General features: G+C 40.8%; 1 protein-coding gene and 1 pseudogene across 13 annotated transcripts in view; one reads left to right on the top strand and one right to left on the bottom strand.

The window, feature by feature from the left end:
* Positions 1 to 3568: 3568 nt before the first annotated feature.
* LOC308638834 (G protein-coupled receptor associated sorting protein 3-like) overlaps positions 3569 to 14937 on the bottom strand; it is a 152574-nt gene continuing 141205 nt past the window's right edge. For 7 of the 12 annotated variants that reach the window (XM_081276671.1, XM_081276670.1, XM_081276669.1 and 4 more), the window contains 3 exons: positions 8982 to 9076; positions 7902 to 7980; positions 3569 to 7365 (listed from right to left, as the gene is read on the bottom strand). In XM_081276671.1, coding sequence (XP_081132797.1) covers positions 5435 to 7075 — 1641 coding nt within the window. In that variant the 5' untranslated portion in view covers positions 7076 to 7365; positions 7902 to 7980; positions 8982 to 9076 and the 3' untranslated portion in view covers positions 3569 to 5434. The other 5 variants (XM_081276664.1, XM_081276665.1, XM_081276673.1 and 2 more) reach the window with 5 other exon arrangements.
* LOC308639483 (glyceraldehyde-3-phosphate dehydrogenase-like) lies at positions 10648 to 13700 on the top strand (annotated as a pseudogene). The gene is made up of 3 exons: positions 10648 to 10755; positions 12423 to 13189; positions 13425 to 13700. The product of its transcript is annotated as a glyceraldehyde-3-phosphate dehydrogenase-like (transcript).

Raw genomic sequence — 14937 nt, 5'->3', positions numbered from 1 at the left:
AGTTATGGAATAAGTCTAATTGTCCATCAACAGGCAAATGGATACAAAAAATGTGCATATACACAATAGAGTTTTATTCAGGCATACAGAAGAATGAAAGTGTGTCATTTGCTGGTAAATTGAACTAGAGAACATCATGCTCAATGATATAAGCCAGACACGGTAAGGAGAGAATGTTTTCCCCTCATATGTGGAAACTAGAGAGAAAAAAGAAATGAAAATGTGGGGATCTCATATAAGTAGAAAGTATATCAGTAGAGGAGAGGGAGGATCAAGGGGTAGGGAGGGAAGGAGAAGTACTGGAGAATAAAATTGACCAAATTATTGTATATATATTAATATACCAGAATGAATCCTACTACTATGTATAATTATAATGAACCAATAAAAATACATGTAAATAAATAAATAAAAGGAATTCCAGAGGAACAGAGAGTGGAAAATGGGGAGGGAAAGAAGAAATACTAGGGGATTAGTTGGAGTAAATTATGTTATGTGTATATATGAATTTGTCACAATGATCCCCCACTATTATGTATAATTATAATACACTAATAAAAACAAAAAAACTGGTAGAAGACATGAACCAAAATTAATTAAATAGAATATAAAAATAACATAAATGATCAATGTTACAAGGAGTTGGTTCTTTGAAAAGATAAACAAGATTGGGAAAACTGAGTCTTGATGAAGACACCAAGACAACTCAAGTGAAGAAAGACAACTCTTGTCAGAAAATGGTAATGGAAAAACTGGATATTGCAATGACACACAAAAAAGAATTCTGACCTATCACTTATACCACATATAAAACTTAACTCATAATGTATTACACATCCCTGGCCTTGAAACCTAGAGAAACAATAAAAATTTTAGAATAAAGGGTAAAGTATTTGTGACCTTGTTTAGACAGAGATGTCTTATAGATAACACTAAAGCCTAGCTGGTGAAAGAATTGTTATTAATCACAAATTTAAAAAACTCTGCTCTTCAAGACATCTTTAAAAGAATAGAAATACCACAGATTGGGAGAAAATATTTATAAAACATATACCTGATAATGCACTTATAACCACTTCATATTTAAAAAAAAAAGTCATGTGGGCTGGAGATACAGCTCAGTTGGCAGAGTGCTTGTCTTGCATGCACAAGGACCTGGGTTAAATCCCCAGCACCAAAATAAATAAATACATCAACAACCTGATCTTTGAAAAATAGAAGTTTGCAGTTAGAAAGGCAATCATCAGAATACAAATAGTAATAAATGCTGGTGAGGATATGTGGGAAAATGTACACTTATACATTGTTGGTGGGACTGCAAATCAATACAAACACTTTGGAAAGCACTATGAAGATTTCTCCAAAGACTAGGAATGAAACCACCATATGACCCAGCGATTTCACTCCGAAGTATTTATAGAAAAGTACTAAAATCAGTATACTACAGCAATTCATGCATAACAATGTTTATAGCAGCACAATTCACAACATCCAAGTTATGAAACAAGTCTAGGTGTCCCTCAATTGATGATTAAAGAAAACGTGGTATATATACACAATGGGGTTTTACTCAGCTTAAAAAATGAAATTATTTCATTTTCTGGTAAATGGATGGAACTGGAAAGTATTTTGCTGAGGGACATAATCCATACTCAGAAAGTCAAGGGTCAAATGTTTTCTCATGTGCAGAAGCGAGAGAGTAATAAGGAATTTATAAAGGAGTAAGATCTCATGAAAATAGAAAAGAGAATAGTAGAGAAAAGAAAGGAGAACAAGGGGAAAGAGTCAAGGGATGAGAAAGGGGAGGAACTGCAGAATGAAATCAACCAAAGGATATTAGGTGCATATATGAATATATCATGATGAATTCCACTCTTATGAATAACTATAATGCAGCAATTAAGAATAAATTTTAAAATTGGGAAAGATTTACACATATTTCATTGAAGATATATGGATGGTAAATATGCATATGGAAAGATATTCAAGCTGGCTCACACCTATAATTCCAGCTACTTTGGGAGGCTGAGGCAAGAGAATCCCAAGTTGAAGGCCAGTCTGGGCAACTTAGCAAGAACCTTTCTTAAAATAAAAATTTAAAAAGGTAAATGGTATGCATTTACCCAGCCTGTATAAGGACCTGGGTTCAATCCCCAGTATCTATCTATCTCTCTGTCTCTCTCTGACATATACACACACATGCCATTCAACATCTTCAGTCATCAGAGAAATGCTAATTATAACTACTATGAGATATGAATAACATTAAAAAGACTGACCATACCAACTACTAGCAATGATGTAGAGGAATCATAACTCCATACACTGCTGTGGGAATGTAAAATTGTACAATCACAATACCACTATGGAGTTGTAAAATTACATTATCAGGGTTGGAGCTGGGGCTGAGCGATAGAACATTTGCCTAGCACAATGCTCAGAACCACATAAAAATAAATAGGGCTGGGGTTGTGGCTCAGGGGTAGAGTGCTTGCCTAGTTTGCATGAGGCACCGGGTTTGATCCTTAGCATCACAAATATATATATTGTGTCCACCTTAAACTAAAAAATAAATATTTAAAAAATATAAAATGATACTGTCCAACTACAAAAAAATACTTTTTAAAAAATTGCATAATCACTTTGAAAAATGTAAATATTACACATGTAACTACCATATGATCCAACCATTCCACTCCTAGATATTTATTAATCCAGAACATATGTGCATAGAGACACAAGTACATTAACTGTCATAGCAGCTTTATTTGTAATAACCAAAATCTGAGCCCAAATGTCAACAGTTGAATGGATTAAAAAAACTGAAAAAGCCATAGACTACTACTTATAAAAAAAATTAATGAACTACTGAGATAGATGACATGAATGAAACTCATACAATTATGCTAAGTGAAAGAAGCCAGGCTCCCCCCTTCCAAAAGAGTATGTGCTGTATAATTCTACTTGTATATGATTACAGAAAATGATTCTATTTTGTTAGAAAGCAGATCAGTAGTTGCCTGGGGACAGAGGGTCGGAGAGATTACAAAAAGGCACAAAGAAGCTTTTGGATATTTTCACTATTTTGATTGTTGTTATGGTATATATACACACACACACACACAAACATATATGTGTGTGTATATATACATATATACACACACACATACACATATATATGAACATATATATGAATATATATATATATATCTGAAATTGTACACTTGAAATATGCAGTGTAATGCATGTCAACTATATCTCAATAAAGCTATTAAACAAAAAGCATGTGGTAGATCTGCATAGATCTGTATAATACTGAACTGGAAAAATAACTGTTAAGATAAAAGGGTGAGTTGCTAAATACTATTTTTGCAAAATAATAAATTTGTGGGCTGGGGATGTGGCTCAAGCGGTAGCGCGCTCGCCTGGCGTGCGTGCGACCCAGGTTCGATCCTCAGCACCACATACCGACAAAGATGTTGTGCCTGCCGAGAACTAAAAAAAAATAAAAAATAAATAAATTTGTGCATATTGTATGTTAAGAGAATATACAATAAAATATCATAAAACTACATCAACTGTTAACAGGAAAATATTACATGATTCAAAAATATTCTGTAGAATCATATTTATTGACACAAAAAATACATTCACGATATACAGTTAGTTGGGAGGATACAAGTTACAAATAATATTTAAAGTCTGGTCTTGAGTTTCTTAACTGCCCCAAAATCTCAAATCATTGGATGGTTTCATTGCATAATAACTTTCTCTACAACTTAGACCAGGGTCTGTAATCATTACCATGAGTCTTAAAGAATTCAACCATAGCCTGAAATCTTGAGATGCTTTCAAGACCATGTGGACTTCCAGGAATCACTGTCTTGTATGTTGAGACAGTAGTGCCACTCTTTGCTTTCCTATTTTGTACTATTGAAGCTGCAGCTCTGGATGTAAATTTCTCCGATTAACTTTATTCTCAGTTTCAGCCAGTACAAATGCAGAAAATGCACTTGTCAACTAGTAAAAGATACAGCATTTAGCCTTTCATATGACACATAGGAGAATAAACCATAAATGCTAAAAAGTTAAGGTATGATTTTGCAAAGAGAAAGAAAGAAACTACCTTTTCAAATGCAGAGTGCGAAATATTCAGAATGATTCCTCTTTTTTTTGAAAAGAGGACACATTAATAGAAAAAGACAGGGTGTATAAGAACTTTCAATTTCTGACAACTCCACACCCACATCTTATTCATTCAACAGTCTGAACACCTACTATTTCCCAGATGCTGCTGGGTAAAAAACATACATTCATCTCAGACCTTCCTCTTAACCTCCAGCCAGGTATAGCCAAATGCCTAGTGACAAGTGCATTTGTCTACCCATAGAAGTGACATAATCTACTGCAAAATTAAACCATTACAACCAGTCTCTGAGCTTTGAAAGCTACCACCTAAAAAAGTGAAGGACTGTAAGGTCATGTGGAAAGATGGGGTCTGGTGTAGGAAGAGCAATGCCACCTGCCTGCTGTGGGAATCTAGGAAATGTTCTCATTCATTGGAGGGTATCCAGAATAATGAGCTTTAATTATAACATAAGTATCTAGTTCGTGGGATCACTGCAAAAGGAGGGAAAATTTTTGTAAACTATAGTGTCAACACAGTGTCTGACACAGTAGGCACTCAATAAGTATTTTCTCCCCACTCATACCTCCCTTTTCTTCTGTGAGATGTATCTGACATAAATGAAATAGCCTAATGATTTAAGAGTTATAAATGTAGTAGCAAAATTAAAAAATGAATAAACATTACATTTTATCTGGAATGCAGGGCCATTTCTATATTATAGAATGAGTGTCTGATATAGCTGGAATAGGGGAAAAATAGACATTTATCTTAAACAGTTGTAAGAACACCTGCCTCCTTTATATATTGAGAAGTCACATTTGGCAATGAGCATATGTGGATGTGTGTGGGTGTGTGTGTATACACACACACACACACACACACACACACATATATGCTATAAGTATTACTGGTTATCTTTTTGTGTATATATGCCATATTACTGTAACTAGATAATAATATTCTTTTTTGCCATTTCAAGCTACAAATGGATCTAAGAAAATACCAATGATCAAGCTAGCTTATGTATAATGAACTGATTCACTATCTTATTAAGTAAAACGTTAAAAATCTGCCAGTCTAGACAAGATAGACATCAACAAACATTTTACCTCCAGATTTAATATTCAGTTGATACACCAAAACACTAGCTCTGAGCTAGAGCCTATCACAGGTATCATTATGTTAAAGATGCAATGTATATTTTGTGCACACTCTAACAACCAAAACATTATGCAAGATTCTTTGGGAATGTACAGCCTGTCAGAATTTGAAGATTGTTCAGTGTTCTCTTCTTTTTGGCTCATTTTACATTGCTTTAATAATCCCTTTAACGTCACGGAAAATGGCCGTAAGTGTATTATAACTCATATGGTCAACAACTACAATTGAGCCCTTTCTGATATGCTCCTTTATGTTAATAAATATGGCCACAGCACTAACGAGGTTGGCTTTTGCCTCATTCTGGTTAAAAATGAGTTTTAATGCTGCCAATGCCTTCATATTGATCATGTCTCTGGCTGCAGTTGGATTTTCAGACATATTTAAAAGTACTTTCAAGACAAGATTTCTAGTTTTACGATTTCCCTGGGATAGCAAATGGAAAAGCTCTGAAAAGTAACTGGCAACAATGTAGTGATGAATAGTATCAGTAGTCAGTTGCCCTAGTATCTTTAATCCAGATTGCTGTCCAGGTGAGTCCAAGGGGAAAGACATGGTTTCCTTACACATATGTTTCACATGTAATTCCAACTTGCGTTGTCTTTCATCCCCAGAAGGAGGATTCAGAGTAATCACAGTCTTTTTTCTCATTTCTGTGGAAGGAAAACTGAGCAAACTTTCAATAAGTGTCACTACGCCCACTTCATTAATGAATTCTTGGGCAAATGGATGAACATTATGGATACCCATTGCAATCTGTGCTATTTTATGAATGACAGGATCAGTAGTTGACTTAAGTATGCCAATAAGCTTTTCAAATTCCTCAGAATCCATGTAACATTCCATTTTGCAAGGGCAAGCAAATGGCTTAATCCCATTTACCTCTCTGATCTTAATTTGGCGTCTAATTTCATCTATCGTCTGAATGCAAGGGTCAGAACCAAATGGGTACTCAGGGATAGGTTGTAAGTTTGAGCGAGCACTCCTAGAAGGGCAGGCTTCTGCCCCTGAAGAATGAGCAGCTTCCTCAGATGAGGCCAGGACAATATATGAAGAAGGCTTTGGCTCAGATGGGACCTGGGATCTAAAACCTAATACTGCTGGAGTTACAGCAGGGGCTTTGGGCCAGATAGTTACCTCAGACCAGTCCTTTGGCCTATTTTTTTCATTAATTTCATCTACAGGCTGAGGCCTAACTATCCGGCTTACAGGCTTAGGATTAGGGTCAAAACTAGCATCATCTCCTTCCCAAAACCAGCTCCCAATAACATTCTCTTCTTCTTCTTCCTCATCCCCTGACCTATTCTTGCTGCTGACCCCAGGTGTAGGCTCCAATTCAGGACGAACTTGGCCACCAACATGAGCTTTATTTTCATCCTTAGCACTGGTGGTACGATTACTAGCTTCATCTCCCTTCCAAAACCAAGAATTAATACTGGCTTCTTCCCCAGCCCAGAACCAGGTATCAACACTAGCATTATCTTTACATGTGGAGCTGGTAGCCTCATTCTCAGCCTTGGGACTGATATTTGCCATGGCTTTCACTGGAGCCTTAGGCTCTGACAGGGCTCCTTCCTTATTCTCAGCAACAACCCTGTTTTTAGATATTGCTTTTGTCTCTGCAACTGCATCTGTTTTAGGCCGTGCCTTGGCTTTTGCTTTGGACCGGGTCTTGGTTACAGGTTTGGCTGTGCCAGTAGCTTCCCTCTCTGCTCCACCTTTAGCCTGTACATTTGTTCTTTTTTCAGTTTTGGCCTGGGTTTTAGCCTTATTCTTTGTCCCAGGCATGCTTGAATACCAGTTATACAGTCTTGTCCTAGCCTTCGTTCTCAGTGTGTCCCAGGTCAGTGTCTCTATACTCTTTTTTATTGGGTCAGAGATGAACTTGGTAGCAAGAGTCAATTGTCAGTTTAGCAGTCACACAGTCCCCTTTCTAAGCACACAACCTCTGTCGATGATACAGATAGAGTGGAGGAATACATGGGCTGGGGGAGGATGATGGTTGCTGAATGCAGACCTGTTGAATGTGAAGATCTTCTACCAATTTGAGACCACCACAGCCACAACTGGAGAGAAATCTGAGGTGAAGAAAAAAATGGGCTTTGAGTCTCCTGCAACTTTGCCTCTCTATACATAGTTACATAGAAAAACACGATAGTAGAGATGATTGTATGGCAGAAGTGGATTAGTAAAAAAACTCTGCTACCTGGGCATGATGGCACACACCTGTAATCCCAGTGACTCAGAAGCTGAGGTAGAAGGACCGCAAGTTTGAGGCCAGCCTCAGCAGTCAAGCATGACCCCAAGCAACTTAGTGAGACCATGTCACAAATTTAAAAATGAAAAGTGCTGAGGCTATAGCTCAGTGTTAAAGTACTAAAAATAAACAAAGAAAACTCTGTCACCTCATTTTATTCCTTGTACATCCCACTAATGCCTAAAACATCCTGCCCAAATACTAACATGCTTTTTTTCCCACTGTATTAAACACAACAGTAGTGGTAGATAAGCTTGCTGAATGTAGAATTGGATAAGGAGTGTCCAATCCCTTTGGTGACATAGTGATACGTACTAATAAATACCATAGGTCCATACAGACAGGTTTCACACCAACCTGAACTGTTCTGATGCAATGTTGTCCTTCTTCCTTGCTTTCAGTATTGATAGGAGCAACAGCTGACCCTCAAACAGACCTATGGACAAAAATACACGTGGTATTGTAATTGTGAGTATTTGCTAGACTGACTGCACTTTGGTATCTTAATATGTAGAGATTTTTACATATCACTTCTGCCCCACCCTGGTTTTCCTCATGGCTTCCCTCCCCATTTCCTGTTCCAATATCAACCAATTACCTACCTATAGGTATAACCTTGGCTTATCCTGCCCACATTATCTGTACACAAATGTGAGGGCCAAGTTGTCGGGAAAGTTGGAAGACAATGTCTCCAAGATATGATCTGGTCTCAACCACTTGCCAAAGCCACCCCTAACCCCAATCAACAGGGGTATTCATGCACTCACACCCAACCTGGATCCAAATGAATAGTTTTCCTTTTTTCTTAATTACCTACCATGTGAACAGCTACCTACAGATCCCTACAGGAACCTAGAAAGAAAAGACCTACAGATAGAAGAAAAAAAAAAACCCAAAACAGAAGAGACTGAGATGGTATAATACACTTGACGGGGTTATAATATGCTTTTGCATATTCAAGGCTATGTCAAATGTCTCCCACTTGGGGCTGGGGATGTGGCTCAAGCGGTAGCGTGCTCGCCTGGCATGCGTGCGGCCCGGGTTCGATCCTCAGCACCACATACAAACAATGATGTTGTGTCCGCCGAGAACTAAAAAATAAATATTAAAAAAAAATTCTCTCTCTCTCTCTCTCTATCACTCTGTCTTTAAAAAAAATTTTAAAAAAAAATGTCTCCCACTAGTCTGCTCCCCCAGAGATTCCCAAGCCAATCCCCTGGAGACCTGTAGTATATCTGATTATATTTCCTTCCAACTCTGGAGTCAGTCATTTTCCCAGCAAAGGATACACCTCTTTTCCTGAACAAAAATATGAAGTACAGGAATAGGTAGTGGAACTTAGACAACTGTTTAGAAAGCAGGCAGGGAAACTAATGTGCATTATTATTATTTCAATGCCATCTTTGCATGCTGCCAATCCCCATACATAGAACCTACCACATTTATGCCAGCCTGGTCACAAAGGAGGGGTCCTCATGAAATGCTATCCTTGGCACCAAAGAAGAGTCCCCTGGTTACAGAAGAGTCAGTACCTATAAAAAGAAGCAGACATTCAGTAAACAATCAAGACAATATGGTAACAATGGTAGAAAAACATGTTAGATTTCCAGAATCCAAGTTTGAACACCTCCTTTTTGACCACGAGGAACAAAGTAAATGAAGTCTAGCACTCTCACCATTTCTCAGAAACATCACAAAACCTTCTGTGGGACTATTTCTGTATTTAAAAAAAAAATGAGAGGGAATGTGAGGCTGTGATGGGTGATGTTTGGGTTTCCAGAAAAAGAAACCAAAGAAGCAGACTGACTTCAAATGTTCTAAATATATCATTCAGAGAGACTTCCCATTTACTCTGACCTGCTATTCTCACACATCAAAATATTATTTATAGTGCACCAGGATTTTAATAAAAATAGATTTTGAATGACAAAATAAACACCACACCATTAATTTACATGGCCTGTTGCTACAGAATTCTACCATCTTGACCATTCGGTTGTACTAAATTGGGCATGGAAATCTAAATATAGAATGAAATAAGACAGTGTTGTACTAAAGGCTGATGAACATCTCATTTCAATTTCCTCTTAACTCTCACTGCTCCCATTTCCTAGAACACACCAGACCTACCTCACACATGAGAGGCTTTCACATCAACCAGGTGCCTGTGGGAAGCGACAGCACGCAGGACTCAGGGTCCAACAGGCCCCTTTCTGGAACCCGCTGTTGTGACAAAGGCGACCAACCTTCCGCTAAGCTAACTGGGCTGGACAGAGCTTGGACAACAGCCCCTACTCCTGTTCCCGCCCACTGCGGCCTCCAGGACGCCCCCCAGGCCCCCGCCCCAGCTCCCAAGCCGCCATTTCTCCCTCAGAGGCTTCCCCCAGGGCTCTCACCGGACACAGACACAGTCAAGACGGGAAGGAAGTCTGAGAAGCAGCTGCTGCAGTTGGCCTCTGGAAGCTCTGCTGGAGGCTCTCTGGACACCCCGCCCCCTGCCCCGACCCAGGCAGGTCACGGCCGCTTCCTCACTAGGGGTCCCCAGGTTCCACACACCCCTCTCAGGGACCGGCTCCCGCCAACTCACTCTCTCCTCACCAGGCTGCCAGAGTCTGGAGTGGGAAAGCTATCAACGGGCCACAGTTGAAGACCACCCCTGCGCGCCCCACTTGCCTTCACAGGCTCAGAGCCCAGGACGTTGGGATTCCCCTCCTCTCCTCTCCCGTCCTGTCCTCTGGCAGCTTCTCACTGAGACTCCCACCGCTTTCCGTGCTAGAATTGCTAAGAGGCGTCCCGCCCCCACGCCTCTGCACCAAACCGGGCAGGGGCTGCGCAGGATGCGGCAGAACCGCTCGCCTCGAGGGTGTCGGGAAGGGGGGCGGAGGGATATGGTGCGAATGGGCTCGACGCCCCCTCCCAGGCCCACCGTAGTTCCGACCCAGAGGTGGGCGGGGCCAGAGCGAGCCCGGGTCTGAGGGGCGGCTTAGCACCAGCAGCCTCAGTAAGACCCCGCGCACCCTAGCGTGCAGACCACCACCCAGTCTCCCACGCACCTACTCCTGGTGGGACTAGCGGGAGGGCAGGCGGCTGGGGGCTGCGGGGAATGGTATCAGGAGGTCGGGAAGCGCCGCGCCGGCGGGAGCTGCGGATGAATACAAAACCTTCCCGGTGTGCCTGCCCCCCTCCTTCCACTCCCCTTCCTTCCGAGAGGGTCAGGGGAGTGGGTGTCAGGACTGCAGACTGCGGGGCTAGGAGGGACGGACAGGTGACTTCACTACAGACTGACTAGGGGCCTCTGGGATGGCTCTTCCTCCATGTTTTTCCTTTACAGCTTCCTGGAGCCATGAAAGGGAGGAAAGCAACTCCTGTTGCTTAGGAAACTGAGGTGGGGGCTGCCTTTAAAGGCCTTATCTTTGCACCCTTTTCAAAGGAAGATTGACCTAGACCCTTTGCCCTAAGTGACCTATTACTGCTCTGCGTCACGGGTAGTATCTCACTTCAAATGGGAATTCACTTGGCCATTGGGTCATCCCACAGCTGTCCAAGTCAAGGCCTGCTCCGCCAGGACGCCCGGGGAGCCATACACTCCTCACCCTGGTGCTCCACTCCTGGATCCCTGTACATTGCTCTGTTAGAGAAAGAGACCCGTACCCATGTACATTCGCAAGACAGATTTCAGCTCCTTTCCTCAACTTCCCCTTTCTCTCAGCCCTGCTTCCTGTTTAATAAATGCATGTGCATTTTTCCTCCTAATTATATACAATTTTTGACACTCTCCAAAGGTGGAGTGTTTGAATTAAGAGTATATATTCCATGAAAGATGAGCTCCCTTTTCAGTATTTTTCACCACTGAATCCTCAGCTTCTAAGTAGACAGTGGTAAGGAGTTAGGTGCCACTGAGTCATGAAAATTCCATAGTACTCTTTATTGTTTTCAGCTCTATGTTAATATTCTATAGCTATGTCTTTATCTGTGATGCCTGTAAACCCAGCACTTGGCCCAGAGTCAGTCACCCAGGAGATTCTGCTTACATAGCTTTTCAGTGGAGAAAGGGAGCAAGAGGCAAGTACAGACATTGTGAGTCAATTCCTGAAGCACACACATTTTAGAAATACTAAGAATACCTCCATTTTAAATTATAAGACACAAAAAGGCAGCAAAAATTAATGATTCTTTTATTTGTTAATTTGTATTCCCTTTGGGAGTCCCTCAATCTGACACACCTGTATATGTGACTTTCAAGGTCCTGATCTTGTAAGCTGAGCATCCATTCCTTAACCAAAATGCTTGGGAGCAGAAATGTTTAAAGGTTGTGCATCTTTAATCCAAAAATCTGAAGTGCTCCAAAATCAGAAACTTAAGTTTGAAGTATCACAAGCTTAGTATTTGGAGTATGTGAGAATTCAGATTGAATATGCTCAACCTCAAAGTCTGTCTGAAATACTTCTGGTCCCAAGCATTTTGGATAAGGGATAAGGCATAAAGGATATTTAATCTGTATGTACAAGGACATTCACTAAAAGTATTTCTTATAACAATAATTGTAAATAATCTATATGTCCATCAAAAGGGAAAGTAAACTTGTTTGGTACACTTATTTGATAAAGTTCTATTCTACTTTATTGTGATATCAGAAAGAGTGAAGCAGCTCCCTATATGCCAAAATGGAAATAATTCCAGATCCAATGTTAAGTGAAAATGGAAGTTGTAGAGTAATACATATGATTCCTTTTATGGTAATCATGTTTTGTTTAAAAAAAAGGTATACACATGCATTACATATGTGTGCATATGTATGTGTGGAATTTGTCTATACCAAATTGCTAAGTGATTAGCTCTGGGGAGGCCCTGTTTCACAATCTGCCACATCTCATGCAGTGCCAGTTGTATTCCTCAGACACAATGGTGAGGGTTGAATGAATTTGACCATATTGGGTACCTGGTCACCAGATATATATTTAATTCTATCAAAGTGGATATTGTTGTCATCAATGACACATTCATTGACTTCAACTACATTATCTATGTGTTCTGGCATTATTCCATCCATGGAAAGTTCAATGGCACAATCAAGCCTAGAAATGTGAAGCTTGTAATCAATGGGAGATCCATCTCCATCTTCCAAGAGCAAGCTCCTGCCAACATCAAAGGGGTGGTGCTGGTGCTGAATATGCCATGGAGTGCACTATGGTGTCTTCACTACTATGGAAAAGGCCAGGGCTCATTTGAAGGGTGGTGCTAAAATGGCAATCATCTCTGCCTCTTCTTATGCCCCCATTTTTGTGATGTGTGTGAACTCCCTCAAGATCATCAGCAATGCCTCCCGCATCACCAACTGCTTAGCTCCCCTGGCCAAAGACACCCATGACAACTTTAGCATTCTGGAAGGACTAATACCCAGAGTCCATGCTATCACTGCCACTCAGACAGTGGACTGCCTCACCAGGAAACTGTGGCATGATGGCTGTGGGGCTGCCCAGGACATCATCCCTGCATCCACTGACACTGCCAATGCCGTGAGCAACATAATTTCTGAACTGAATAGGAAGCTCACTGGCATAGCCTTCATTGTGCCCACCCCCAATATGTCATTCATGAATCTGACTTACCACCTGGAGAAAGCTACCAAATATGACATGAAGAAGGTAGTGAATGCCAGGCATGGTTGCATGTGCTTGTAATCCCAGAAGCTTGGGTGTGTGAGGCAGTAGGACCACATGTTCAAAGCCAGCCTCAACAACTTAGTGCGGCCCTAAGCAACTTAGCGAGACCCTGCCTCTAAATAAAATATAAAAAGGGATGGGGATGTGGTTCAGTGGTTAAGCATCCCTGGTTTCAATCCCTGGTACCAAAAATAAATAAATAAATAAATAATGCGAGTTGGTGAAGCTGGCATCAGAGGGCCCCCTCAAGAGCATCCTGAGTTACACTAAGGATCAGGTTGTCTCATATGACTTAAACAGTGATATCCACTCTTCCACCTTCAATCCTGGGGCTGGTATTGCCTCAACAATCACTTTGTCAAGTTCATTTTCTGGTATTATGGTGAATTTAGATGCAGCAACAGGGTGGTAGACTTTATGGTTTATGTGGCATCCAAAGAGTTAGGCCCCTGATCCACCCACCCCAGGAAGAACACGAGAGAAAAAGAGAGACCCTCAGCTGCTGGGGAGACCCTGCCACACAACTCAATCCCTCATCACACTGAGAATCTCACCCCCCTCCTGGTATCCATCCCAGACTCCTGAAGAAGCAGATGGCCTTAGGGAACCCTACTGTCACTTTCTCAGCAATAAAGTCCACAGCACCCCAAGGGGGGGGGAGGGAGGGAGGGAGGGAGAGAGAGAGAGAACTTTAAAGCGAATTCTGTTGTATTATTCAAATTCTATAGGGCTAGGAGGTGTAATTCACTTACGAGAACAGAGAAAAATTATATACTTAAAACACATTTGTAAATGAGATTCTCATGTGCTTTTTTTTAGAGAGTGAGAGAGAGAATTTTTTTAATATCTATTTTTTTTAGTTTTCGGTGGACATAACATCTTTGTTTGTATGTGGTGCTGAGGATCAAACCCAGGCCGCACGCATGCCAGGCGATCGTGCTACCGCTTGAGCCACATCCCCAGCCATCTCATGTGCTTTTGATGAATGCATTCGTAGCATAGTGGTTTTAGAACAAGAGAGTGAAAATTCCCTCTTCCTGGTTTGGTTAAACTGTACCTGAGTATTACATGTGAGGATGGTTGTTAACACACTGAGATGAACAATGATGAGGGCACTAGCAAGCATGTCTTCATTTATTTCTACTCCAGTGCTCTACTTTTTTTATTTAGATGTAAGTTTCTAATCAATATTATTGTTTCTTCTCCCTGAAGAATTTCTTTTTGTGTATGTGTGGGGAGAGTTTACTGGGGACTGAACCCAGGGGTGCTTAAAGACTGAGCACATCCTCAGCCCTTTATTTTTTATACTGAGACAGGGTCTCACTAAGTTGCGTAGGTCCTCAATAAGTTGCGGAGGCTGGCTTTGAACTTGTAATGCTCCTGGCTCAGCCTCTGAGCTGCTGCCTGATAAATTTCTTAACCTTATTTGTGGAGCAGGTCTTCTGGCAACGAATATCCTCCATTCTTATTTGTCTGAGAAATTATTTTTTCTTTGTGTTTGCAGGACAATTCCAGTGGTCATAGAAATGTAGGGTTTAAAAAAATCTAGTTGTAGATAGACACAATACCTTTATTTTATTCATTTATTTTTATGTGGTGCTGAGGATTGAACCCATTGCCTCACCTGTGCTAGGCAAGCGCTCTAGCACTGAGCCACAACCCCAACCCAAAGGTTGATGATTTTCATTTTAAATATTTCACTGCATTTTCTTATTTTATTAGAGCTTTGT

The sequence above is a fragment of the Spermophilus citellus genome (assembly GCF_964194105.1).
Source record: "Spermophilus citellus genome assembly, chromosome: X".
Lineage (NCBI taxonomy): Eukaryota > Metazoa > Chordata > Mammalia > Rodentia > Sciuridae > Spermophilus > Spermophilus citellus.
Note: the sequence above shows the minus strand (reverse complement) of the source record. Positions and strands in the feature narration are given on the sequence as shown.